The 27,663-nt window shown below is 36.1% G+C and overlaps 2 protein-coding genes and 3 pseudogenes across 4 annotated transcripts; 4 read left to right on the top strand and 1 right to left on the bottom strand.

Annotated features, from left to right (window-relative positions):
- The first annotated feature begins 1,753 nt into the window (after positions 1-1,753).
- Positions 1,754-26,659, top strand: LOC120126578 (annotated as a pseudogene).
- On the bottom strand, positions 5,104-6,771 carry LOC120126600 (annotated as a pseudogene).
- Positions 8,682-11,974, top strand: LOC120126579 (polyadenylate-binding protein RBP45C-like). 2 transcript variants are annotated; one of them, XM_039144737.1, is made up of 5 exons: positions 8,682-9,097; positions 9,311-9,785; positions 11,565-11,618; positions 11,700-11,829; positions 11,916-11,974. In XM_039144737.1, exons 1-4 carry the CDS (start codon positions 8,786-8,788, stop codon positions 11,732-11,734), a joined length of 876 nt encoding a protein of 291 aa, XP_039000668.1. In that variant the 5' UTR covers positions 8,682-8,785; the 3' UTR covers positions 11,735-11,829; positions 11,916-11,974. The 2 variants fall into 2 exon arrangements, with proteins under 2 accessions (XP_039000668.1, XP_039000669.1); XM_039144738.1 differs by lacking the exons at positions 11,565-11,618; positions 11,700-11,829; positions 11,916-11,974 and adding an exon at positions 10,130-10,210.
- On the top strand, positions 14,478-18,943 carry LOC120126580. Of its 2 annotated transcripts, XM_039144740.1 has the most exons (11): positions 14,478-14,623; positions 14,720-14,869; positions 15,225-15,259; positions 15,838-15,913; positions 15,998-16,061; positions 16,818-17,123; positions 17,391-17,646; positions 18,009-18,108; positions 18,202-18,248; positions 18,337-18,418; positions 18,559-18,943. In XM_039144740.1, exons 6-11 carry the CDS (start codon positions 16,825-16,827, stop codon positions 18,606-18,608), a joined length of 834 nt encoding a protein of 277 aa, XP_039000671.1. In that variant the 5' UTR covers positions 14,478-14,623; positions 14,720-14,869; positions 15,225-15,259; positions 15,838-15,913; positions 15,998-16,061; positions 16,818-16,824; the 3' UTR covers positions 18,609-18,943. The 2 variants fall into 2 exon arrangements, with proteins under 2 accessions (XP_039000671.1, XP_039000672.1); XM_039144741.1 differs by lacking the exons at positions 14,478-14,623; positions 14,720-14,869; positions 15,225-15,259; positions 15,838-15,913; positions 15,998-16,061 and adding an exon at positions 16,230-16,293 and having other exon boundaries at positions 16,752-17,123.
- LOC120126515 lies at positions 23,509-27,397 on the top strand (annotated as a pseudogene).
- The last annotated feature ends 266 nt before the right edge of the window (positions 27,398-27,663 follow it).

Raw genomic sequence — 27,663 nt, 5'->3', positions numbered from 1 at the left:
TGAACTCTTCAACATGGACATCAACATGGCCTTTGATGTAATTATCTTTAATTGCCAGTGTAGATTCATCTTTTCCTCTAAATTGCATCCCAACATAAAATTCACCAGAATTTTCAAATGATTCAACCATGTGGTATAGAGGTATATATGGCATGTATGAGAATTCCGGTGCCCTTATCGTATTATAATCTATCTCGTACATATGAGGGGTAGGTTGATATGGTGTCAGAACTTCATCAGTGGCCAGGTTAGGAGCACCACCACATCCAAAATTATAATTGTTAGCTAAAACGGGTTCCTCAGTTTCTTCATCTTCGCTGGAATCATCATTGATTTCTCCCCATCGATTTTCAGCATCAACTTCAACACTCAATTCCGAGTTATATATGTTTCTCTCCTCGTATTCTGTTGTTGTGGATGTTCCATCGACTTCATTTTTACTTTCCAATAACGCCATAAAATTATTTACCGATCTGTATGTCGGGTCCTCAAACTCACTTCCGAAAACAATTTGAGATGAATTTTCAGCCACATTTCTTGATGACATAGGAACATTAGATATCTTAGGCACATCAACAAATAACTCAATAACTGAAATATTTGTTGACTCATGTAATCCAATCATGGTTCTAATATCATCATCTTCTTCAACTGATACTGTAGCATATCTAACTGGATTGGGACATGAATATGTACTTCAAACCATCTACTGTAGCTTGAATTTTCCTTTTCATCCTCTGCTTTATTTCTACAAATGTGATGTCTCTTTTAAACATCATATTTATAGGTCTTTCAGACTGAAAAACAACTTTGACCTCATTTTCCATAATATGTCTATTATAATATACAATCATGAAAAAGTTGTTGTTCATTTTCTCTACAAATTCAAAATTTGTATTTAGAATAAAAAAATATGGTACACTATGATCATAAATCGTAAAAATAATATTAACATAACAACAATAGTAAAATTAACAAATATTTATAAAAAAATAATATTAACATAATAATCAATAGTAAAATACCTCAAATAAAATTTCTTTAAATTTAATTCACGTTCATTCTGCAAAAAAAAAAAAAAAAACTATTAGACTAATATCATACAAAATAACATAAATTTAAACCAATTTACCATATAATACATACTTAAATTAGATTAACGAAAGAAAAAACACACTAAAATTTTTGAAATACTCCATATGTTAATTTTCTTTGCAATTACTTTTGTTCCCTCTATCAATTTTCTAAATTGTAATTGCTCCGATTTCGTTCTTACATATATAATTGAAAGAATTTTATTTAATGTTCAACTTATTATTACATTATATGAGTTAAACTTTTATTATTCAAATGTTAACTACCTACTGCATTTACGCGAGGGACATCTCATGTGACTTTACTGGCCACATGAGAACCCTTAAGATACGCATGTGACCTCTTGCAACCCAAGAGCATGTGAGACACATGACAAATCATGCGATTCCCCCATGCGTCCCCCTCCCCAACACAATGTGTCCTCGAGGGATCTGAACTGGAACGCCGGAACAGCAACACGACTTCGGAGTACATTATATCATTCATCTATTTCGCGAAATAATTTCTACACACCATTATTCCATCAATTTTTTCCCAACGCACTATTTGAAAAATTCAGCCGTGTTGCTTGTTACTTTGCTTCTTCTTCTCACATGTCCAAGCGGTGAAAACACCGTTTCACCCACGGGATGTTCTCCCTTTATTGCCGAGACAGGTTTCATGGCCGGTCCTCAATTCACTTAATAGTGCAGTGGACCTTTTGTCAACCTTTGTCGGCTCAGTTTCGTCTGGAAACCACATCGTAAGCTGAATGGTGCGTGCTTTTACGAGAACACGGCTTGGATGGAGTTCCATAACAAGCGTGGCAGTGAGTTCGGTGGTGGAACTCTCCACATCAAGGTAACACCTTTGCCCCCCCCCCTTTTGTTGTTCATATTTTGGAGTGTTCTTCTAATCTGGGTATTGCTTTGTTCGGGTTGAAAGTGCTGAAATTCTTAATTTCTTCGAAGTTTTTGAAGTTTTCTTGTTTCTGGGTATTGCTTGGTTTGATCTGAAAGTGCTTAAATTCTTAGTTTCTTTGAAGTTTTTGAAGTGTCCTTGTTTCTGAGTATTGTTTGGTTTGAGCGGAAAGTGCTCAAATTCTTCATTTCTTCGAAGTTTTTGAAGTGTTCTTGTTTCCTGGGTATTGCTTGGTTTGAGCTGAAAGTTCTTAAACTTAGTTGTCCAATTTGGGATTTGATTTCATTTGTTTCTGCTTTTACAGCCATATATGCGAATGCAACAACTACTAGAGGATATTTCTTGATAGATTTTGTAACATAGAATATTTGCATAACTCAGGCCTAAAATGATGCAAAATGTTTATCTATGGTAGAATTGGTTGAGTTATTCAGCACAAAATGATGTGAAACTGATACCTATTTGCTTATCCAGGTTAGCAAAGCCCATAGTTGGACTTGTATGGATCATTATATCTTCGCAACTCCGTACAGCGTTACCTGGGACTATTGTTTTCTATCTCGGGAGCATACACTCGAAATCAAGGAGTGGGAAGAAAGAGCTGAGTATGAATATGTAAGTTGCCTTTCTCAGTCATGTATCTTTACTGCAAACTTGTTCATGGTTATAATGGTAATTGGTACATATTTGAATTAGGTGAAAAACAAGGGGGTTTCTATTTTACTGATGCAAGCAGGGATGCTTGGAACACTTCAAGCTCTTTGGGGGGTCTTCCCTTTATTTACACTGGATGGAGTGAGATTGCCAATCTTGGGTTTCTTGAAAAACACATGCGGGCTACTTTCAAACCACGACCTCAGCCCTGGAACACAAACATTAGTGTTGATGATATACACTCAGGAGATTTCATGGTACTATCGAAAATTTGTGGGCTATGGGGTGTTTTCGAGACTCTTGAGAAGTGGGTTACTGGATCTTATGCTGGTCATAGTGCTGTTTTCTTAATGGATTCTGAAGGGAAGCTGTGGGTTGGTGAATCAGGACATGAAAATGAGAAGGTAATATTAAGAGTTAAAACCCTTGTTCAAAATCGAGTAAAGTTGTATAAATACAGTGTTGTATTGGACTATGCTTTACCTTATTGTAAATAGATTCTCTAATTGTTTTTTCTGCACTTGGAATAAGTTTCATATTGTCGGAAAATCTTTCTTTTGTTATTGTGACAAAGTGTAGTAACATATCATGCATAACTATTTATTGCATTATTCTACAGGAACTTATTAATGATGCTGAGTTATTATTTTTATCTGTCCTTGGATGTAGGGAGAAGATATCATTGCTGTTATTCCATGGGAAGAATGGTGGGATTTCGAGATGAACAAAGATGATTCTAATCCCAATATTGCATTGCTTCCTCTGCATCCTGATGTTCGGCCAAAGTTTAACGAGACCGCTGCTTGGGAGCATGCACTAAGCATGGCAGGCAAACCATATGGCTATCATAACATGCTATTCAGCTGGATAGACACCATAGATGGGAATTATCCGCCTCCGTTGGATGCTCACCTGGTATTTAGATATTTATAAATTATAATGAATACCTTACGTTAAGTTTATAGCGTATGCTGCTAAGTTTCTGCCTCTTCTCCTTTCCCCTTTCTCGGTTTCTCTCCACGTACATTTTTATACAATGTTGCAGTGTATATTTTGTTGGTCCCGATCTTCCTCTTTTTCCTGCATTCTGTCATTGCATTTACAAATAAAAATGCCGTCGATGCATACGACACTTCCCTTCTGTTTCCGTCTCTCACTTTGTAAAATTTTCAGTTCATAGGTTTTGAATGTTTTCCTGCAATTATATAGGTAGCTTCTGCTATGACAGTTTGGAGTAAAATGCAACCTGATTATGCTGCTAACTTGTGGAATGAGGGCTTAAACAAGCGGCTTGGAACTCAGGTATGATATATCTTTCGTGATTGTTCAACTTATTGTGGAATGTTCACACAACATAATCTGAATTGTTTGATATTTATGTCTTGAAGGTAACATGCACTTTGCTTAATTGCATGCATGTGTTTTTCCCCCTTTTTTAATCTTTGTAACGATTTTGAAAATTTAGCCTAGATGCTTCGAAAACTGATAAGATTTAAATCACTTCTCTCTTCAAAAATATTGGATATATATATATATATATATTGCTCTTGTGCTGAAGATAAAATAGATGTATCGTGTTATCGTTTCCTTGTTCTAATTACGGTGTTCACGAGCAGGGTCTTAATCTTTCTGATATACTGCTGGAAATTGAGAAGCATGGAACATCTTTTGATCAATTGCTGACTGTTCCTGAACAAGATGATTACCTCGTGTATTGCTTTCATCCTCGAAATGTACAAGAAGGCAGGACTTTTCGATCCTATTGCCGACTCTATTCAAGTGACTGAGTTCACGGTGAGCTTATTTCGAGTAAAATCTGTCTAAGATTGTAGTGTTTCTCTTTTGAAATACAAATCTTTCGTGTATTCATGCTCCAAACCTAATGCTGACTCATTTTGTTTGAATTAATCCCGGAACACAGATCAGAGATGCATATACTCTAGGTTTTTTGAGAATGATTCAAGCCGGCTGCCAAAGTGGTGCAACGATGCGGATGATGTAAAGCTTCCTTATTGTCAGATTCTGGGGAAGTATCCAATGGAACTACCTGGATATAATTCCTTGGACCCGTACCCCCATATGAACGAACGGTGTCCTTCTAAGCCTCCAAAGTACTTCAGGCCACAAAATTGCTAGGCAGGTATTGCTTCCGCCATTTATTATTATGCCAGTGGTCAATTACTACATTTAGTTCATCTATTGTACTTCAGGTCGTATGCAATACGTCACTAGTAATCGTGTATCAGTATCGATTGTAAATATAGTAACCGGACTACGAGTAGACAGATTTCATGTATTGAATTGCTTTGTATGATAGAAGATGGAGGCATTGATGCTGATAGAACCTTGAAAACCGTTCTTTTAGTTGAGAATAGTTTTATATATAGAGATGTGATGTCTTCTTGTTTATTGACATGCAATTCATGCGTGTATTTTCCAAAAAAAAAACTATTCTTAACTGCTTTGCAAATTCGGGATTCTGTTTTTCGGACATAGTTGGGAAACAGTTTCAGTAATGAAGCAGAGTATCTGCAACAGAAATCTTGCAAGTTTCTTTGAAACAAGTGACCAGGAGACCAAAATATCAGACAGTTTCCTGGGACTGATTTGAACAGGTAATCCTTTTGCCGGGACAGGCATTGGATCCCTGCTGAAAGAGTTGTCTGAACGTAGTAACTTCCATGTGAACCGAGTAACCAGATAATGAATCGAAACGACGGTTTCGATCCTTGCAAACTCGTATCCAGGACATATTCGAGTGAAGCTGGATTCTCGAATTTATTTGGATCAAACTTTGATGGTTCCGGAAATATGGTACGATCCATTTGTGTCATGCCCATAACCCAGAAAATCTTGATACAAATAAGTAAATTTATCAGTGTCCGGAATGCTGACAGAAAGTGGAATGGAGTGGAATGTATAGTTCTACTTACCTGCCAGTCCTTCGGAATGAGATATCCGCCATACTCGATATCTTTTACGGCTTTCCGGAAGCTACCGAAGATCAGCGGGAACAGTCCTAGAGTTTCCATGGCAACTTTCCATTTGTATTTCATCTTGGTAAGGTCCTCCCGTATCAGAAGCTCCCCATGTTGTTCTTTGCTATCTCTTTTTGTTCTGCAACCAGAAATCAACAAATCATAAGTGCTTTTCTGCAACACTATTTCGAGTTTAACCTCATAAAGTTAAGATCGCGTCGATATGCATCTTGAAGAACAGCTGTATAAATGGCAGGATCGTTAGCGAATAGGCGCAGCAAGAAGGTGAGAAGAACGAACGAGGTGTCATATCCAGCAACCATGATGAGCATAACATTGTGAATAATCTCTTTCTCGGATACTACTTGTTCGTTCTCCTCGTTATGAATGCTCAGCAGACAAGTGATGAGGTCTTGGCGAGGTGAAGCACCCTGCTTTAGATCCTCTCTCCTTTCATCAATGAGATGTTTCGACAATTTCTGGGCCCTTGCACTCGATTTAAGGCTTCGGTTGTAGCGTGTGAACGGCAGATTAACGGTATCGACCACATTCCTTCGATCATGCATCGGAAATCATATACGAGTTTGTCTCTTCTAGGTCCTCTTTCGTTCCCGGATAGAAGAGAAAGATTATGTTGAATGTAAAGGTCTTCATCAGTGGCAATGCCGTCACTTGTTCCTTGCCATGCCAATGCATCTCAAGGTGATTCCTTACTTCTTCATCCATCTTTCCAATAAACTGCTTCAACGATTCGGGCTTCAACGATATGAGAGCATCTCGGACAAGCTTATGATCTTCCCCGACCAGTTCCAAGATACAACGGTCGCCGAGAATCGCTTTGACCGACTTCACTTGCTGGTTAACAATGCAGCTGCTGTCACTGGCGAACACAAACTTGTTTGCAGCCTGAACGCAGATGAAAACAGACGGTTTCCCGAACAGATATCGGACTGTACTTTCTTATCCTCTTGTGGAGCCATTCTTCTGCCGTGTTGGTTCGCATTGTCCTGAGAAGGCCGAGGCTTTGACCTATTAGAGGTAGTCCAAGTGAACCCGGAGGAACCCTTTCTGGTGATCTTTTTCGCAATGCAAGGAGGACGAACACCGGGATCAGAAACAAGAGAACTGCGAAGATGGTGTTCATGGTGTGTGTGAGAGGCACAGATCCATGGAGAGCAAATTATTGATCTTTGTTTTGCTGGCTTCTGCAATGGAATCTTTTTCATTGCATGGACCTTAATGTATGTCTTTAATAAGATGAGCTATCCATTTGTTTTCAACACCTTGGGCGTACTTTTCGTCTCTAATTGAATAAGGGTAAACTGCGTTTCTTTGGTCATCCAACTTTGGCTGTGTTTCTGTTTCGATCAATCAACTTAATATTTTTTTAATTTGATCCCTTAATTTCGATATTATTTTTATTTGATCATTTGACCGCTAAATGCTTTACGACAACAGGAAAATACTGCATTTAGAGGGTTTTATTTATGGATTTTTCTTACAATTTTTACATTTTCTTTTAAATGACGGAAATCCTCCTCCACTATTATTCGCCTCTTGTTAGCCATCATTTGCAATGTAATTGGTAAAAACGTTTTCCGTTCTCTCTTTCTTCTTAATTTAGCTAGAAATCCCTTTAAAATTTACAGAATTCAAGTTAGAGCTTTGATATACGATCTTCAGAATCTGATCAACGTGAAATTAGATATATTGTTTTTCTTCTCGATCTCTATATCGTTCAAAAAAAAGACAATATCTTATTGCTAACAAATCAAAAGGAGGTCGAAAACAAGGGTTCGAGAAGAAAGTTTCAGGGAACAAATTTATTAAAAAACCTAAACGGCGTTAAACACTTGACAGTCGAGGGATTAGAACGAAATTCAAATATTTATGGATGAATTTAGGGAAAAAAATAAAGTTGAGGGACAAAAAATGGTTTACCCATGGGATAATTGATTCTGTTTTTCTTGTAAACAAGATTCTTTTCCAAAGCGACATTAGGATTTCATATTTACGCATGCCAGCACAGCAACAGCCACTGGTTTCAAAGACATATAAATCAGTAAAAGGAACAAAACCGAATTGTCATTAGGGATGCGGGTAAGGTCCAAAATTTAATGGATATTTAGTAGACGGGTGGATGTTGGGGCAGGCGGATGCGGGCGGGCGGATGCGGGGTGGGCGGATGCGAGACGGGTAAGGTCTCAAACCCATCACCCGCCCACTACTCACGACGGGTACTACTTTTTAAATTCATACTTGTCCACTACCCACTAAAGTTATACTGATCCCCGCTCCAATTAGAGCGAGTACGGTACGAAATCCACACAATTGTACACGTTTAACATCCCTAATTGTCATTGAAAGAGATGATTGAAAACAAGCAACATGTACAACGTCAAAGCCTCTTTCCAACAAGATAAACCCACAGTGAAAAATAATTGAAATATTTGTTCTATAATTACAAATAAAGGTTAAAAATCTAATTAAAAAAACTCGAACAACATCTAGATATGAAAATATCTGACCGCATCGGTAAATAAAACCATAAAAGTGAATATAATTACTGAAACGACATCCGAAAAATCATAAATTAAAGTCAAGAGACGTGAAAAAAATTATCTGAGTGTCGACTTCTTATCCAAATCCAACCCGAAAGTTCAAAGTAGGGATGATCAATATGATAACAACTAAAAATCATCTTGATCAGTCGTAAATATATTAACTTTAATTATTTTATGATAATGTACTAATTATTTCATAAATTGAAATTAATATATTAATTGTATATTTTTTTTACAATATATTTATAAAATTAACATACTAATCATAATTTATAACAGCAGTGACTAAGTTGATAGTGTCTTAAACGTTTGATGACCATTGAGTGATTTTATCCTAAATAAAAATAGCCCAAACCCACTACATGCCCAACAGCCACTTTTCTCACAAAACATGAACCCCATCAAACTACAACTATCCACGTGTTACCTTTACGGTCGTCCTCTGTGTTAACCCAAATAAAATGCAAAATCCCCTCCGTTTCGAAACGCCCAACAGATTGCGATTAAAATCACACTCTCTCTCTATCATAGGGTTTCTTCTCCTCTTTGAGCCTCGAGGTCTTCTGAATCTCTTCTCTTCGTCTATCAAGTACGATGCAGCAACCACCCCCAGGAGGCGTAGCTCCGCCACCTTCACTGACAAACGATCCGTCTCAAACCCAGTACTACCAGCAACAACAGCCGTTGCAGCCATGGATGATGACGCATCAACAACAGCAGGCCAGTCAGCCGGTTCCTCCGCCTGCAGGTTGGAATCCACCACCCGTCCCTCCGCCATATCAGATGCATTGGTACTCCGATTCCGCGGCCACTGGCTCTGGCGAAATTCGGTCTCTCTGGATCGGTGATCTTCAGCCGTGGATGGATGAGAATTACCTCCTCAGTATCTTCGCTCAAACTGGAGCGGTAATTATATTATAATAAATTTATTTATTTATTTTTATGTAGATCATCATAATTAAAAGGGGGAATGTATTTTAGTCTAGTAATATTACTGTCAGAGTTGATATCATTTTTTAATGATGAATCCTTTCTGTATTTAATCTAATTACACAACGCTTAACTTTAGATATTGCGTAAATGCAATTAAACAAAGCATAATATCTTGGTTTATTTTAGGTGGTTTCAGCTAAGGTGATTAGGAATAAGCAAACGGGTCTGCCAGAGGGATACGGGTTTATAGAGTTCGTTTCACGAGCAGCAGCTGAGAGGGTTTTGCAGTCGTATAACGGGCTACCAATGCCAAGTGCTGAGCAGAGTTTTAGGATGAATTGGGCTTCGCTTGGATATGGAGAAAAGAGGCAAGAAGAGGGTCCTGAATACACAATCTTTGTCGGAGATTTAGCTGCAGATGTTTCTGATTACATGTTACAAGAGACTTTTAAAGCCGTTTACCCATCTGTTAAGGGTGCCAAAGTGGTTACTGATAGGACCACGGGCTGGTCTAAAGGTTATGGCTTTGTGAAGTTTGGTGATGAAAGTGAGCAGATTCGTTCCATGACTGAAATGAATGGGATGTATTGTTCCACTGGGGCAATGCGGATTGGACCAGCTGCTAGTAAGAAGCTTGGGACTGATCAGCAGTATCCGAAAGGTAGTCTCTTGTGATTTATGTTAAGTTATAGTTTATCTTGATTGCCATATGAAGTTTGATTGGTTGTCTATGGTATTTATTTGTCATGATTTATGTCCAAATACTTTGACTTGACAAGTTGAGTGCCAGTTGATTATTGTGTTTTTCTTTATTGGTTTTAATTTTCTATGGTGGATCTGTTGCAGTCTTCTTAAAATTCAAGTCCTTTCAGTTACAACCTGAAGATTGGTGTAATTTATACAAAGCCAGTTCCTTCCCGTTTGCCTTTGTAAAGTTGGCGCTTTTAATTTTATTAAAAGTTAAAACATGCTAAAACTTATATAAACTCATGTTTCTTAAAGCAGGACATCAAGAGGCTCTCATTTTGGGGGGCCTGGAATTGATATCAGCAGAAATGATTCCACTTTAATCCGTGGCCATTTTAGGTCAGTTACTTTGTTTATGTCAGAAGTATTTTCTCGTGGCAATATTTGTGCTACGTTCGCAAATTTCTTTTCCAGTTCCGTATTAAGATTCCAATCAATTCCATTTTGTTCCATTTTCCCAACATGCCTTTAAATCTTTATTTACCTTACAAGTCCAGAAATTTTGTTTATTCATACTGGATCAGTTCCCTTTGAGTACTTGCATACATTTACAAACTCCCTTTTTTTTGTCCTTTAGATTCAAGCTTTAATACTCAAAAGTAGATGCAGCAGCTATGGTTAAAATTGCTATGCATGTTCTATGACGCCGATCTGTTAGTGAACTTGGTGCTAGTTTTTCTATCACATCTGAAATCTGCTTCTTTTTCAAAATATAGTATCTTCTTAGTCTTCATTATATGCTCGGTGCACATTCAAAATATAGTATCTTCTTAGTCTTCATTATATGGTTTTGCATGAGGACAAACTGAGACTGGAACAAAACCTGGAACCTGTAGTTAAAAGCATTATCAGTTGAAGGATTAAGTTTAACCTCTATGGAAGTGTGTCACTTGCCATTATTTATTGCTTTAGCTAAAATAACGGATGTGTGGCTGTAGATGGATATATCCTTATTTTTGCATTTTGATGACATTTTCTTTTCTACTTTTCATTTGAGGTTGTAGTCACCGCAAGATAAAAAGAACTTTCTCAGTTTTCCAAAAATATGTGCTTTGCCTTGTGTGCATGCTCAGAATTTATTGTATCACTAAAAAAATCGAAATTAGTTTAGCAGGCAGTTTTTCTCTACTTGTATGTGATATTTGAAGTTTGAAGGTGTACTGTGAATCAATCAATTAAAGCACCAGCAACTCACTCTGTCCTCGCCCCCCTTCCAAAAGATTTGTGGAAGGAAAAAAGAGGAAATACTTCATGTCAAGTGAGGACAAAAGATGAGTCTCTTTCAAATTTTGAGGCAATATTTGATTTAACCAAAAGATTTTTATGGTTGCCGATGTTTCGGTTATATATAGCTGGCATTTGTACACTTTGTTCTTTCCATGCCATGGAGGGATCTATTTTTACTGCTTATTTTGAAAATGTGTGTTATATTTGTGTGTGTGATCAGAATGCTTTGTTTTTTTCAACAGTCCAATTCCAGTTTAGAGAAGTGAGAATGATAGAACTGGAAATTTACTGTAGCTTCATTGTTAACATCGAAATGTTTACTTTTGGAAGATGTACCGTATTAGTTTCAAATTCTTTACATATGAGAATCTTGACATCAGGGATAGCACATGCGTGGCTTTTCCGTTGTTTTGATCACTTATTATCATCTATTCTGTAGTAGTTTACATGTATTTGTAATTTGCAGCTGCTTACCAGAATACCCAAGGAAATCCTGGTGAGGTTGATCCGAAAAACCACAGTGGTAGCTTCTCTTTTATATTAGTATACTTGATTTCATGGTATGGCCAACTGAACTATGAACTCAATTACTCAAATGCAGATATTTGTTGGTGGTTTGGATCCCAGTGTTTCTGAAGACGAACTAAAACAAATATTTAGCCAGCTTGGTGAGGTAGTTCATGTAAAAATTCCTGCTAACAAGCATTGTGGTTTTGTTCAGTATGTTACAGGTAAACTGAGACAATTTCATGTTCTTTTTGGCAAGTGAAATATTATTGAATAGTATTAATGCGTTCTGCAATATGATGCACTTCAGGACCAGCGCCGAACAAGCTTTATCCGTTTGAATGGTACTTTTAGGAGGAAGAAATGTTAGGCTTTCTTGGGACGAAGTCCTTCGAGCGAAACAGGTGATGTTTTTAAAACCATAGTTTTCTGTATCTAAAGCAATGCCAAGTATATTTCTGTAAACTAAAGACAGAATGGATTGGAGTTTCAGGCTCAACCTGACCAGTCCCAATGGAACAGTGGATACTATGGATATCCTCAAGGATATGAAGCATACGGATACGCACTCCTCCCCAAGATCCTAGATTACTATGGCGGCTATCCCGGATATGGCAATTACCAGCAGCCGGGGGCTTACCAACAACGACCACAGGTAAAAGAATCGCAAGCATGCTGTGTTTCATCTTTAACTCAGTACTTCTAGTGCTGAACAATCGCCTTGACGATAAATACATTCGTGCTTAATGTTTCCTTTTTATTTTCTTTCGTATTTTGCAGTAGCTGCGGTTGCTGTACCGCAGCTGAAACTCGTAATATCTGATCCAGGCACTTTAGGTGTTGGCTTGATCCACGACATGTTTCATTGATTGCTGTACAATTTGTGGGTTTGGGTTTCGGAGAGTTTCATGTTTCTTCATCTTCCTTCTCTATGGCTTCACCTTTCCCAGATTATTTCTTTTGCCGTCTTCCTTTTAATCTATTGTAACTTGTACTCTTATATACTGTAGTACCCCCCCCCCCAGGTTGATACTTTTAATTAATGGTTATTAACTTATTAATAAAACAATTAATGTTTTAGAGATTATCTGCCTGAAATGATCTCTGCCTGAAATTACTTGAAATTTTGATTGAATTGAAATTATTTAGTGGTTATTCGATATTTGAACATCGATGACAGTAAGGTATTTAAATTTTTATTATCAATAATTAAAAAAATTATAATAAATATTAATATTTATAATCACAGTAGTTTAATAATAAAAATGAATGAAAATTGTTATCATAGAAAGTGAGAATTGAAGATGGTAAAGATGTAAAGCGAGAATGATTGATTAATTTCGTTCAGAAATTGTAAACGTTTATGAAAATTATTAATTAATTATTTTATAAAGTCGGAATTTGAATACTTTATTAATAAACGATTAATGTTTTATAGATTATAAAGGTTCATGAAATGGTTAATTATTTTTTGTTTATAAAATCAAAGTTTAAATAATAATTGTATTTAAAAGTTTAATGTTTTATTTTACTCAGTGAATAGATTGTTGATGATAGAAAATATTTTGGTTATGGTGGTTTCTTTGACGTTGTTTTATATTATTGTTTGCAGTTTCTGTTCCCTTTATATTGACGAATTAATTGTAAATATAAAATAAAATCAGCACAGGAATTACCGGGAAAAAGATATAGGAAAGAAAATTGGATTGTGTTGTTTTCTTTTCCTTTCCAATTCCATCTACTCAATCATCCCACTATTGCCTACTACTTTTCATCTCTTTTACTATACATACAGCCTCAAAAGAATACAATATATATATTGTAAAACTTCCAATTGAATCAACTCAAAAAACAGAGCTTCAAGAGGGGAAAGCAGAGATGGGACTCAAAAACAGAGTAGAAGAAGATAATTATTCAATGAACGAAGCTCTGCTGCTTGCTACCATGTGCATCATTGGTCTGCCAGTGGATGTGCATCTGAAAGATGGCTCTGTTATCTCTGGAACCTTCCACACTGCTCGGTTGAGAAGGAATATGGTGCATTTTGCCTCTTCATTTTCTGGATTTGTGTTGAAACCAATTTGGGTTTTTTTTTGTTTATTGAAATTTGCATCTGGGTTTTGGTTTTTTCTATTGAATTACTGTGATCTTGTTTGTAATTGGATGAGATCGGATGGGTATATTTGATTTGTGGTTTATTATTTCTGTCTGTTTGGTTGGTTAGATTTCCATTTAAATGATTTTTTTCTGCTGTTCTTATTGTTTCCGTGCAAGTTTGCATTTAAAATAAGCATGGAATTAGGGATCTGATTGAAGGAGACATTTTAATCCAAGGCTATGATATTTTTCTTACTTGGTTTGCGCTTTTATTGGAAACAATCATGTTTGATTGTCTCTTACATTCAAGTCATTTGCTATTTTTGTTTATTATTTTAAGGAAGTAAAAAGAGGAAAGGAGCACAATCAAGGATTGGAGTAAACACTGTCTAATATGGAAAATGGCTTAGTTAAAGCCAAAGGGACATCTTACCTTTCGAAAACCGGTCATCCAAATGAAGTACTTGAGTCTTTTCTTTTTTGGGGGGAGATGTATCTAATTCTTATGTTGAATGCTTAGGATGGTTATTAATTAATGTCTTTTATTAGGTATGTTTTGAAGAAAGCAAAATTGACTAAAATGGGGAGATGTGCCACCAATGTTGCAATTGGTAGTGTTGTAGAGACTCTTGTAATCCCACTGGTGATCTTGTTCAAGTTGTTGCTAAGTATATAATCATTCTTATAGTCTTTTCTCGAGTCTATGGGATTTATTCAGCTCTGATGTAACATTGAGCAATCTGCTTGACATGAATTGTTGTTTACATGTAGGGAGTCCCTCTTCCTTATGATGGTTTTGCTGGAAATACAGCTCATGCTAATGGAGAAGCTGCATTTGAAATTCTCCCTTCTGTCAATCCACAGAATGAGACCAAGAAGTTCAATAAGTCTACCATGGATAAAAAAAAGTAATAAGAAAAGGTAGCTGATAGAAAATTGTGTTAATTGAATGGAGAGATTTTCATTTTATTCCGATTACCTTTTGGCTAATTCATTTTAATTTACCTATCAAAGCAGTAATTCTGTCCAAAATGAGAGTGGATTGCTGATGGTTTTATACCCACAAAAGCTGGAAAGGAACATGAGTGTCGAAAGTTGTTGCCAAAGTCTATGGAAAATACAAAGGAAGTTTCATATCAGAAAAGAGATGGGACAAACATTGAAAAGGTAAACTATCTTTTAGTTAGGTGTTTATTTTTGGTGGGAAATGTGAAGCAGATGTCAATAAATAAGGCTAGTATTTTTTATCTTTTGATTGTAAAATATGAGTTAATAAAGGCCTTCTTGCTGGCCATTAGTTTTGATTGAATTCCATTATTCCTGAAAGGTTTTGAATTTCATGTGGAAGATCCAATCATATTGCTTGGGTCATCTGGTTGGCAGGTTCTTTCTCCAAGGAAACTGTAAAGTAAGGATCTGTTTGATAAATAGTATATATTATGTGGGAAAATATTGGCCTGAGAGTTTTGTTGAATCTTTCATCTTTATCTCTCTCAAAATCTTCATTTGTATCTCCATGCAGGGTGAAGATGCTTCTGGTGCCACTATTGCTGGGAGGTAGAAAACCAATTTTTCTTTAAGTTGTATTACTAAGTTCCAAATCATGTTATTAGCAGAAAACTTTTCTGGTTGAGAGATCTATGTGTAGACATGAACATGCACACATACACAAAGGAAAAAAAGAAGAAAAGAAGATAAAGCTAAGTCCTAGTGCTGGAGTTGGTCTGACCTAGTTGGGACTTGATTCTCTTGTCTTTTACTCGTAAGATTCCACAAAAGTAGAAAAAGTGTTTCCATTCCACTTATCCAATTTGTCTTACTCTTCTCTTCATAATGCTTTTAAACAAGGACACATAAAATTACATTAACATCTCTTACATCAGGCTAAAGGTTCTAAAGCGACTTGGTATCCATGATATAGAATGTTTCATGAAGCACATACTTGTAAGAACATGTTTTGAACACCTTACCTCATTCTTCTATGGGATGTATATACCTTGTCTGTCATCATATGCATTCCGATTCCATCCAGATGTGCGAAGCATTTTTTCATTTATAGATTGTTTTAATGTTTTCAAATGTACAGCAACATTTTCCTTTTTGTTCCCAAGTTCATATCATTTTTTTTCTAACAGACAGGTAGGAGCTGATAGGTCGCTGCTTTTGCAGAATGACTATGACCAAAGGTTTGAGGTTCAAGTAAAGGAGAATGTAGTCATGGGAAGCTTATTGTTTTCTTGCCGTAAACCTAGTACTAATATAATATTCAACCTATTAATGAAATCGTTTCTGCAGGACAAGGAAGTTTGGCACTCAGTTTCAAGCTATGAATCCTCTTCTGTTGACACTCTTAAGCCAGGTTTTAACTCAACTGAATATCCACTAAATGAAAATAAACTGGCTTGTCTTCGTATGACCAAAGGTTTGAGGTTCAAGTAAAGGAGAATGAAGTCATGGGAACTTATTTGTTTTCTTGCCGTAAACCTAGTAATATTATATTCAACCTATTAATGAAATCGTTCTGCAGGACAAGGAAGCTTGGCACTCAGTTTCAAGCTATGAATCCTCTTCTGTTGACACTCTTAAGCCAGGTTTAACTCAACTGAATATCCACTAAATGAAAATAACTGGCTTGTCTTCGGTACCTCTGAACGTTCCATTTTTTTAATATTTTGATTTGGTAACTATAGTTTATGGCCAAGCTGCATATTGGTCTCCTTGGTGCACACTGAGTTTCAGCCTTGTTGTGTTAGCTTTAGTCAGAGACTGGTTAAGCAGTTTACACTTTAGGTCCTTTTAACTGCAAATCTGGCATAGGATGTATTAAGTGTGGCTGCTGGCTTTGGATAATTAATATCTTATATAATGAGATAAACTTAGAAGGTGGTCTCACTGCCAAATGATGGAATGTTATTGGTTTCTTGGTATATTACATTGTAGTTTTTATAATGTAATATGATGAAATTTGCTGCAAGTCTTGAGTATGTGTCTTGCCAATCATCTTAATCTGATTTACTGTTACATGTGTGTGGATGCATCCTTACTCAAGTAAAACCCATTGAGGACGGGAAAACCGGGATGACTGTTAAGCTTTTACAGACTGGAACATCTGAAGATGCTCCATGGATGATAAATTGACAATCAATGCTGTGAAAGGCGCACTGCAACACTCATTCACGAAGATCCAGTTTGTTCTGGTGTTTCAACTTCTAGTCCAGTTACGGATGTTCCTAGAATCATGCCATGGTTCATTTGCCGCTCCAACTCCCACTGCAACAGACATTCACCAAGATCCTGTTTGTTCTGGTATTTCAACTTCTACTCCAGTGCAGATGCTTCCCCAGAATCATGCCAGTGTTCATTTGCTGCTTCAACTCTCATACACCCTCCACAAAGTTCAGAATCAAATAACAACTCCAAGGTAAAACAACCATATAAGATTTCCTTGGTAATATCATGTAGACGGTATTATTGGTGGATCCCTTTCTCTTGACATATAAATGTTTGAACACCTATATAATTAGCATGGTAATGAGGTTACTGATGCCTTAAATTATGCACCCAAGATGGTAGCCCCATACTTTTTGTTTAATATCTTGGGCACTAGTGATACAAGTTTTTAAATGGCTATCATAACTAAATGTGTCTATGTTGATGGTTTCCTACTTCAATATTGTGTTTTAATCAGGAATTTAAGCTTAATCCAGGGGCAAAAGTTTTCTCTCCATCTTTTGCAACTGCCTATCAGCGGCTTCTCCTATGGTACCAACAGTAGCAAATGTGTGTTACATGCCAGGCAACTCTCCTTTGATGGCTGTTGCTGGTTCTCAGCCAGAGGTTGGGATGGGCACATTTGCACTTCATTATCTGCTCCGTCTAAGTTTGTCTCCTATGGTAATATAACACCTGAAACTGGTGTCAGTGTTGCTCAATTTTCTCAACATGTAGTTTTCTGGAGGCCCTTTTAGTTGGTTAATCATATGTAACTTTTTAGTTTCCACGATATCTATGCTAGACTTCCTGTGGACCACATTCGCCCAATTACTCCTCTCCATTTTCCATCGTTCCCGTTCTCTTTTTATATTTCTCACTTTATCCTTCAAAATTCTTTCTCAAAGGACTTGAAATTTTACTTGGCTTCAATTGAAACCTAATACATCAGAGTTATGTTTAAATTTTAAACCATAAGCCAGTTCCTTTATGAATTGCTGCCTGATTTCCCAGCATGACAAAGGTTAATGTAACTCTTTCTAAGGAATCTGAGAGTTTTTAGTATATTTACTAATTTCATTTTTTTTTGCTCTAGATTGTTGGGCATATGGGGGGTAGAACTCAGCCTGAGATACGCTGGTCAATATCATCCTGTTCAGGCTACACCAGCATACTTGAATTCAAATTCGCAATTAGTAAGCAAAGAAGGAACCTTCTTTCTTCCTCTGTGCTGATGAAGTTGTTTTTAATGATTACTAATCTCTCCATCTGGGCCTTTCGTTCTCTAGGTCATGTATGGACGACTGGGACAGCTCATTGTGTGCCTGTTTCTCATGTAAGATTTGATACCTGTAAACTAACGATGTCCTTGTTTTCATTATATTATTCTTCATATACTAAATTGCATTTTGTTTCATATGAAGGATCTGGTTCAGGGTGCAACAACTCTCTCTCCATTACAAGCCCGTCCTCTGACTGCGCACCAGTCCAATTACCAAAACCAAGGTATTTGCAAGTATACTTTCCATAATCCTTGCTGAATAGAAAAGAAAATAGCCCGATCCTCGTACATGTAGACGTTACCATAACTCGAATCTTGTATAGTGTGATGCTAATTCGTTCTCAAGCCCTATGTGATTGCGCAGGAAGTGCAGCAGGCCAAGCATTTCAGCTTTGTGTACATCAACTTCCATAGCCGGCGGACAGCAACCATTGGCGGTGCCAAGCCACATCCCATTTCTGCAGCCTCATTTCCCTATAATCATCCGATACAAGTTCCGGGATCGAATGGTATCTTTGATGCAAAGATTCCATAAAAGTTTGTTACTTCATTAGTATTACCCTTTTATTTCTGTTTGTTTTAAGATAATGATAGCTTTAGCCTCTTTTCATTTTCATTTTCGGAGAGCATTCAGCATGGAGTCAGCTTCATTTGTTGTTTCATCTTCATACAAGGGTTTGCCATTTTTCCTTTCTTTTATGGCTTATTTAGGATGTAAACCTGCAAGATACACAAGGTGCTGGGGAACCACCTTTGGACCATATATATATATATATTGAAATGAGGACCTCATTAAAACTCCAAGCCTATAAGGGGAAAAGAGTGCCCACAAGAACTTCATACTAAATAGAATACTCAGCTAATACATCGTTTCAAATAATCTCGGGAGAAACCGAGTCAAATACATAACATTACCATTATTAATAGCCCATGTGCAAGATTGTACGTGATTGTAATGAACACTAAACCCATTAAAATTAGATAGCAATTGTAGTACCTCAGATAAATGGATCTCGATCGTTGAAATGTCTACAATATCACGATGAAGTTTATTGACCAGTAGTTGGGAATCAAACTCTATCATCACTCGCTGCCACTCGCAGTCCCTGGCCAATGAATACCTACGATAATTGCATGCGTGTTAGCTAACCCGTTTCCACACAACCAGGAAAAGTCGAGGCCATTTCACCTAAGACCTACCATTCAAGTCTCGGGCAATGACTCCTATAGCTGCTCGTCGCGTTCGTGGATCAAAGGCCATCAACATTAACCTTACTACACCAGCGGAGGAGGCTTCTAGCGTTTCGGATCCAATCCAAGGCCATCCAGCACGAGCGCTCAAACAAGGTGAATATCCCTCTGAGAACTCTGAGCCTGGACAAATATGCCTGAAGTGTCTTCGCATTCGCCGTAATAACCCAAAGAAGTTGAAGACGACCATCATATACCATTGCATTACGTTGACTATATTTCAAGATCTAAGATAGTGTATTAGGCTACAGGCAGGCAGAACAGTAATATTTAAACCTTTGACTTATTTACCATAAAAAGATTGGTCCTTTTCAAGATAGTAGGATATTTTTGTCCAAAAGAATTAATATTCTTCTTTTCAAAAGAATCATTTTTTTTTCTTATGAAGGGATTATTGCTATAAGAAGAAATGATTTTTTTAGAAAGATCGATTTTTATTCTTCTAGACTGAAACAAGTCATTTCTTATATTAACACGTAATCTCAAAACTTTGATTGTTCATCCACAAGTACACCCCAAAAGATTTTACATGCAAATCTAACTCTAGTACAAAAATAAAGTTCAAACTTGAATCGAATTTATATCATCTCAATCATATTTTCAATCTATTTTTATATTATGAACTATATTTAGATAATATTTAAAGAATATATTAGAGACATCATAAATATAATATTAACAAAAATATATATACTATATATATATATATATATAACATTATTTAAATATTAAATTAATATAAAATAAAAATATTTAATAAATTTACACATCAAATAATGACTATCTGTTAAAAGTATACAACAAAAGGACCATATAAAACCACTCGTCATTTTCGGATAATATTATCTTAAAAGCATTACGGTTAATAATAATCTTTGAAATAACATCTACTCTTTCTCACCGACGAGAATTCAAGCCAGTAGCACTCATCTTCTCCCGTAATCAAATCTTCCCTTTTTTATGTTTCCAATGTATGCGCGATTTGAATGACTAATGCATGCCCTCGTCTTGGTATCTTCATATTTCGAATTCGAACCTCATATAATATTGTATTATATGTAGGTTTTCTCAATATTTGATTTTGTTTTGATATATTTTTTGATATTACTAGAAACAGTAACGGATCCATAAATATTTTCAAGTTAGACACACATACGTTAACAACATAAAATTTTTAAATAGGATGGACACAAATAAAATTTCAAGTGGTACCGTCCGTTTACCATAAAGAAGTAGAGACAATATTGATTTTGGTTATCGGCAGGCTAGGACATATTCAACCAAACCTTCCCCCAAAACTTTTTAATATTTTATGTTCACTTTATTATTATTTTTTGAATTGTTCGAGTAATTATAAAATAATATTATTTAGAGTCTTTCTTAACCATTAGCATTAAATACATACTCTACAGATATATACAATTTAAACCCGAGTTTCTAGAATAATAGCACTCCACTTTACGACTAAGGTCGTTGATGAGTTCACTTCATTATTTAAATTAAATATCTTAGTACAATTTAATCCAAACAGTCTTTTTATTATATATATAAAGTTTCTTTAGTCAAATAGTTGATGATGATTGGAAACCCATGATTTCTCTTTGTAGCAGTCCCACACTGATCTCATTCATTGTAAATGGACTAACATAACATGCATGCAAGCCACATATATCAATCGGCAACTATTGATGGACCCTCTTCATTCTTGGCCTACAGTGCTGCATTTATTTGCTCTTAGCCTGTTACACTTAATTGATGAACTCGGTTACTAACATATCATTTTCACATTAATTTTATTTTTTATTTATCACCGTCATTAAAAGTTAAATTATTAATAGACCGTTTATTTATATGATTCATCATTTTAAAAAATGATGGAAACATTCTCTCGAACTTGATAATTAGGTCAAATGAAATCTTAGGGAAAAAATTAACAACTCAGTCCATTCCATCACTAAATATTCATTTATAGTCATTAAAACATCTATTAGAACCTTTCGTGGATCAATCTAATTATGAAAGGGGTAATATATAGTTAGAAATTAAATTCGACACGGTTGTAATAGCAAGCATCACATGTGAATCTTGGCATTAAATGGATCGGCCCTGGGAAATCACATGAAACTTGGTATAGTAAAACAAAAGGGGTTAAAGTTTAGATTCCGGACCATTTAAGATGTAAAGTCAATATGGGCAATATATATAGGCTTTCATTCATTGCTTATCAACAAGTTTTATAAATTTAATTTTAACAATTGTTGGTTTTTAATTTTATTTATTTAATCGAATAAAATGGGTTTAATTGATGTATCTACAATACGTTCGATATATATTTAATCGAAATAAATTAATCTTAAATACTCTAAAAATATTATATTAAATAGAATAGAACTCAAGGCCACAATTTAATTGTTGTTGGCTCGAACCCAAGCCAGACCATGTGGGTACAATTCGTCTGTATGCGAAGATGCAAAGAATGGCACATAACAAAGGTACAAATTGTTTAATTTGTTCGTCTTCCACGTGTAATTTAAAGGAAAAAGACACGTGGAATTTTCCTCGATCATCCTACTATAGTCGATGGTATTTGAACTAACAACAACAAACCCCTATTCCCATATGTAATGGGTAGGGGGAGTAGTAGTTAACACCAGTTGAGAGCACTTTCGTGAAGACCTCCGGCAGTTTAAAAAATTAAAAATTAGATAAAATGCAATGTATGTATAAATAAAATAAATACATATTGAATAGCCTTAATATAGTCATCATTGTGCGTCTGTAATGGGAAGTAATCCCTGCAATAAATCCATGCGTAAAAATCTCTGCATGTAACAGAAACGTAAGACCCACTAAATTTAAAAGAAAACATGAAGAGAAGGATAACAAGTAACGATAGCAAACTACGAAGAAAAAACCAAATGGGTTAAAACCAAATTAAGGAACCCTACTCCGCTATACTAGTTCTAAGCTTCATAAATTCAATGACAAAACATATAAAAAATACAAGTATGGAAATTACTACAAAGACATTAAAAAAGACAGAGATAATACATATGGATGTGACCCTACTCGGCTACGTATATGTTTAAACTAACGATCTCTAAAATAAATAATTCTTTTAAACATTAAAATAATTAATTTATATATTTATACTATATATTAAATCCTTAACTAATTTAATATCACGAATCAATCGTATTAACTTAATTCTTAAATATTAAAATATTAATTCTAAATAAAAATAAGTATTCTTATTATGATATTTTTATTTTTATATATTATATTATTTAAAACATTATACATATACGTTAAATGTTTGTTGCCAACTCTCTCTACTTCTAGTGTCTATGTAATTATTATTTCGTTGAAATCAATGTGGTATTCGTACATAATTAACTAATCTATTTATAGCCTTTTGGACCTTTGGATTAGATTCACTATCTTTAATTTTTCACAAATAATATTAAAAAATATTACATATTTTTAATTTTTAATTTATATTTAAAAGAAAAATTAATAAATTAAAAAGATACAAGTCAGTTTTCAAAGAATTAGCACTATATCAAATAATAATTTATTTATATTTTTTAAAATATTATTTACTCAAAAGACAAATAGTAAATTATTTTAACATAACATTTCTTTTTTTTTCTTTTTTTCGATTTTGAAAGCTTTATCATGATTAATTCGGATTAATCCATGCTGCACACTTAACTAACTTGTTACGTAAATTGTTATGAAATTGGTAATCAAATTGAACCTTGAGGCTAAATTTAGGTACTTAATTGCAAATAAAAGCTTAAATACCAAATTGCACATTGAAACCAAGTTTTGGTACTAAATGTATAGTTAACCATTTAAACGACACTTTGCAATCCCACCAGTAATCAAGTAAAATAAATACGCCGCCAACGACACCGTATCTTACCAAACTATACGTTGACTGTACAAAAATACTGTGATACATCTATGCGTATTTTTATACATATCTGAGATACGTCCCTTTCTCCATTTCCAAATACCAGTATACAAGCTAAGGTTAAGAAACATAAGAACACTGTCTCTCTCTATCAATCCTTTCTCAGCTCAGCTTTGTTCATCTTATGTTTTTGTTTCCAAATCAATTTCACACACTTCAGAAAAATAGAAGTTTTTGGTCAACTAATTTGCAAAGTTTTTTTTTGGGATTTTTTTTCTTTATAAACTAGGAATTTTGTGATTTTTTTCTTGTTGGTTTCTGGGATGTTGATGGGAGAGTTTTGAGTCCGAGAGTGATGAAGGTGACGGGGAAAGCTAGTTTACCCGCGACATTATCGGGTAGGATTCCAAAGGACGTGGATCTTAAGCCGATGACTAAGCGGAAGACACGGAATAGGAGGTGGAAACGGGTCGGCGGTGCACCGGTTTTGGGGAGGCGGAGCAGGCCGGAGACGCCTTTGCTGAAATGGAAAGTGGAGGAGAAAGAGAAAGGTTGTGAAGCTGAGGAAGAGCTCGCGGAGGAGGAGGAGGATGGCCGGAGAGGTGGTAGTCGGGGATGTCGGAGGAAAGGTGCTTCAAAAGTGTCCGCCAGGAAGCTTGCAGCTGGATTGTGGCGGTTGCGGTTGCCAGAGACGGCGGCGCCCGGTGTTCCAGTGAGGAGGATTGATCAGTTAGGGCTCAAGGTTGGATTTTAAACCTGTTTATGTTTCCATGATCTGTGCTTTCATGTTCTATATTCCTCTTCTATTTATGAACCGCTTGTTATAATGAGAATACTGTGATCAAATCCAGAAACTGTGATTTTGAAGGGATTTAATTCTTATATTTGAAGCTTTTACCATTGATGCTGGAAAAAAAAACTGATCTTTATAATGCTATCATTGCTTGATTTTCGAGGTTTTAGTTTATGATGCCTTAGATTTTGCTTGCATGTTTAACAAAAGAGCAAACCTTTCAAAACTTGCTAAATGTAATTGATTCATATGATTTCGCAAAATCAAAGTTTCCTTTTCGATGCATTTATCAGGTTTGTAGCTTGCCAACGTTGTATGCTCTGCTATAGTTCTTTCCCCCTAATCATGAGAGCATTTTGTGAGCATGGTTTTACAGGTTTCCTACGGAAAGGATTATGCTATTTGCTGTTATTTATTATTTGCTTGATTATCTGTTTAAATTGCTTCTGAAAGTTGTGCTGATTATTTAGTCTTAATTGATGGTTTTACGTTTTCCGTCTTTTATTAATTGTATTCAAGTGTTACGAAATTCGGATTACGATTTGGGTGTTTGGAGTTCATTATTGTGATATACTGCAGTCTGGTAAGGATTTCATGGGTGTTCCATTATTATCATGACAAGGACAAAATTCATGGTTCAGAGGATCCATTACAGAGCCCTAGTTCGGTCTCTGGAGCAAAGAACGGTCTCCTGCATAAGGTATGCTTGCATCCTTGTGCTACTTAACCGAACCTTGACCTTTTAATGATCTGGTACATAAATGACGAATGTAACTCGCATAGGAAACCAAACCTTTCGACATCTCATTCGTAATAGGACACATGTGCCATGCTAGGTGTGGAACCCACATTTGGTGATTTCTTTTAGATGGGATCTATTATGTTCCATTTTGGTGATTTTGTAAAAGAAGAACCAATTGTTTTCATTCTATTTTCGGCAGTTTGAATGTTACCAAAGTGTGTGTTCGATATATTATTAATCTATCTGTTAAAACATTTTGTGTTCATTGCCTGTCCGAGACGCTTGATGAGTCTGGGCAAACTAGAAGGGAAAAGAATAGAATCACAGACCACTTGCATTTAATGCATGAATCAACGTGGTTTTAGTTATCTCAGTTGAATGATGAAGTTCATGACTAGACAAAGATGAGTGCCAATAATCACTTAGTCTTGGGATAAACTAGGAGGGAAATCGCTAAAAAGGGATATTTGTCAAAATGAGGGCTGCTGCTGTTTGTTTACTTAGATTTTTAAATTTTTTTCTCGAACATGCTCGTAGCTTGCTATTATACATGATAAAGAAAGAACAGCTGCATGTTCTGCATATTGATTTCTTCACTATTCTGATCTTAACCTGCCTTTCTCTTTCTTAAAAGATTGAGCCTTCAGTTCAATTTTCAAACTCCGCAATGGAGGGAGCAACAAAGTGGGATCCTGTCCGCTTAAAAACAACGGATGAGGCATGGAAAATTTACAACCACATGAAGCGTATTGACCAACAAGTAAGTGCTGTATCAATTGTTTCTGCCCTTGAAACTGAGCTGGTGCAGGCTCGAGCTCACATTGAGGAGCTCGAGACTGAGCGCCGGTCCTCAAAAAAGAAACTTGAGCACTTCTTGAGGAAAGCTAGCGAGGAAAGGGCTGCATGGCGGAGTAGAGAACATGAGAAAATACGTGCCTTTGTCGATGATGTCAAAGCTGACTTGAACTGGGAAAAGAAAAAACGCCAGAGGCTTGAAATTGTTAATTCCAAATTGGTGAATGAGTTGGCCGCTGCCAAGTTATCAGCAAAGCAATACATGCAGGATTATGAAAAGGAAAGGAAGGCCAGAGAACTAATTGAAGAAGTATGTGACGAGCTTGCTAAGGAAATGGTAGAAGACAAGGCTGAAGTGGAGGAAATTAAGAGAGAGTCCATGAAACTTCGGGAGGAAGTCGACGAGGAAAGAAAAATGTTGCAAATGGCTGAGGTCTGGCGTGAAGAACGTGTTCAGATGAAGCTCATTGATGCAAAGGTAGAACTTGAAGAGAGGTATTCACAAATGAACAAGCTTGTAGCAGATTTGGAGACTTTTCTAAGGTCAAGAACAGGAAATCTGGACCTGAAAGAATTGCGAGAAGCAGAATCACTAAGACAGGCTGCTCAGTCGGTTAATGTAGAAGAGATCAAGGAATTTACATATGAGCCTTCAAACCCAGATGACATTTTTTCTGTTTTCGAAGATGTTGCTTTAGCTGAAACGAACGAAAGGGAAATCGAACAATGTACTGCATATAGTCCTGCCAGCCATGCCTCAAAAGTTCATATGGTGAGTCCTGAAATGAACATGATGAAGAAAGACGTCATAACGAGGCATTCAAATGCACAATTTAATCAGAATGATGAGATTGAGGAAGATGAGAGTGGATGGGAAACTGTCAGTCATTTTGACGATCAGGGCTTGAGTTTCACCTGAAGAAAGTGTTGCATCTGTGAACAAGAATCAGGACAGCAATTTATCGGGTAGCGGAACTGAATTGGAAGGAAATGCATATGGAGATACCCCAAACACAGAAATTAGCAAAGTTTGTTCATATCCTGCTAGGCAGTCGAAGAACGTGTCGTCCATAGCAAGGCTTTGGAGGTCATGTCCAAATAACGGGGAAAATTATAAGATAATCTCAGTAGGAGCAAATGGCAGGCTTTCAAATGTAACAAAGTCAAATGGTGGTATTGTATCCCCAGATCGAGGATCAGGTAAAGGTGGTCTCAGTCCTTCGGTGGGACAGTGGAGCTCACCCGACTCTGGTCATCCACACATAACAAAAGGGATCAAAGGGCATTGACTGGCCTCGCGGTACACAGAAGAATAGTTTGAAAGCAAACTTTTGGAGGCAAGAATGGAAAGCCAAAAAGCCCAACTACGGCATGTTCTTAAACAGAAGATTTAGAAGTTGACAGTGATATTTACAAAGTTCCCAACTGAAATAAGTGATATTATCGGGCGCGAGGAAACTTCTGCCGTTAGTTCAGAATTGACTAAGAGTAGAAGGAGCATCTTAATACGGAACACCTTGTTGGTCCCACAGGTATCCAATTTTCCGGTTATCAAATTCTTTCTCCTTAAGCCCGATGATGTTCTTCGTGAAACAGGTTAGTTGGATCATCTCCTTTTTTCTGTAGTAGTAATTCTATCTGGGGACATTTTCGTTCTCTATGTAATAGAGAGAGCAATGCATGCCATTTGTATTGTATCACGAGGTTATCAGGAAAACAAGGTTCATGGTGGACTGAAATGAACATTTTCCTCTGTAATTTTCATCCTTAATATATATATAAATATCATCTTTCAAGTTCTTATGGAAAATAAAGCAGGACAGTGGTATTGTAAGGCGTCTCATTGTCTCTTTCTAGTTTATCCTGCGGAATGTATCAGTCAGTATCGCCTCATCAGTCTTAATCGAGGAAGTAGTGTTTGTGAAAACATGATAAGTATATAATAAGCACACTTTATTATCACGCTGAG

This window comes from Hibiscus syriacus, unplaced genomic scaffold (assembly GCF_006381635.1).
Source record: "Hibiscus syriacus cultivar Baekdansim isolate YM2019G1 unplaced genomic scaffold, ASM638163v2 tig00110458_pilon, whole genome shotgun sequence".
NCBI classification, from domain to species: Eukaryota; Viridiplantae; Streptophyta; class Magnoliopsida; order Malvales; family Malvaceae; genus Hibiscus; species Hibiscus syriacus.
The sequence above is the reverse complement of the archived record's forward strand: the minus strand, read 5'-3'. Positions and strand labels throughout refer to the sequence as shown.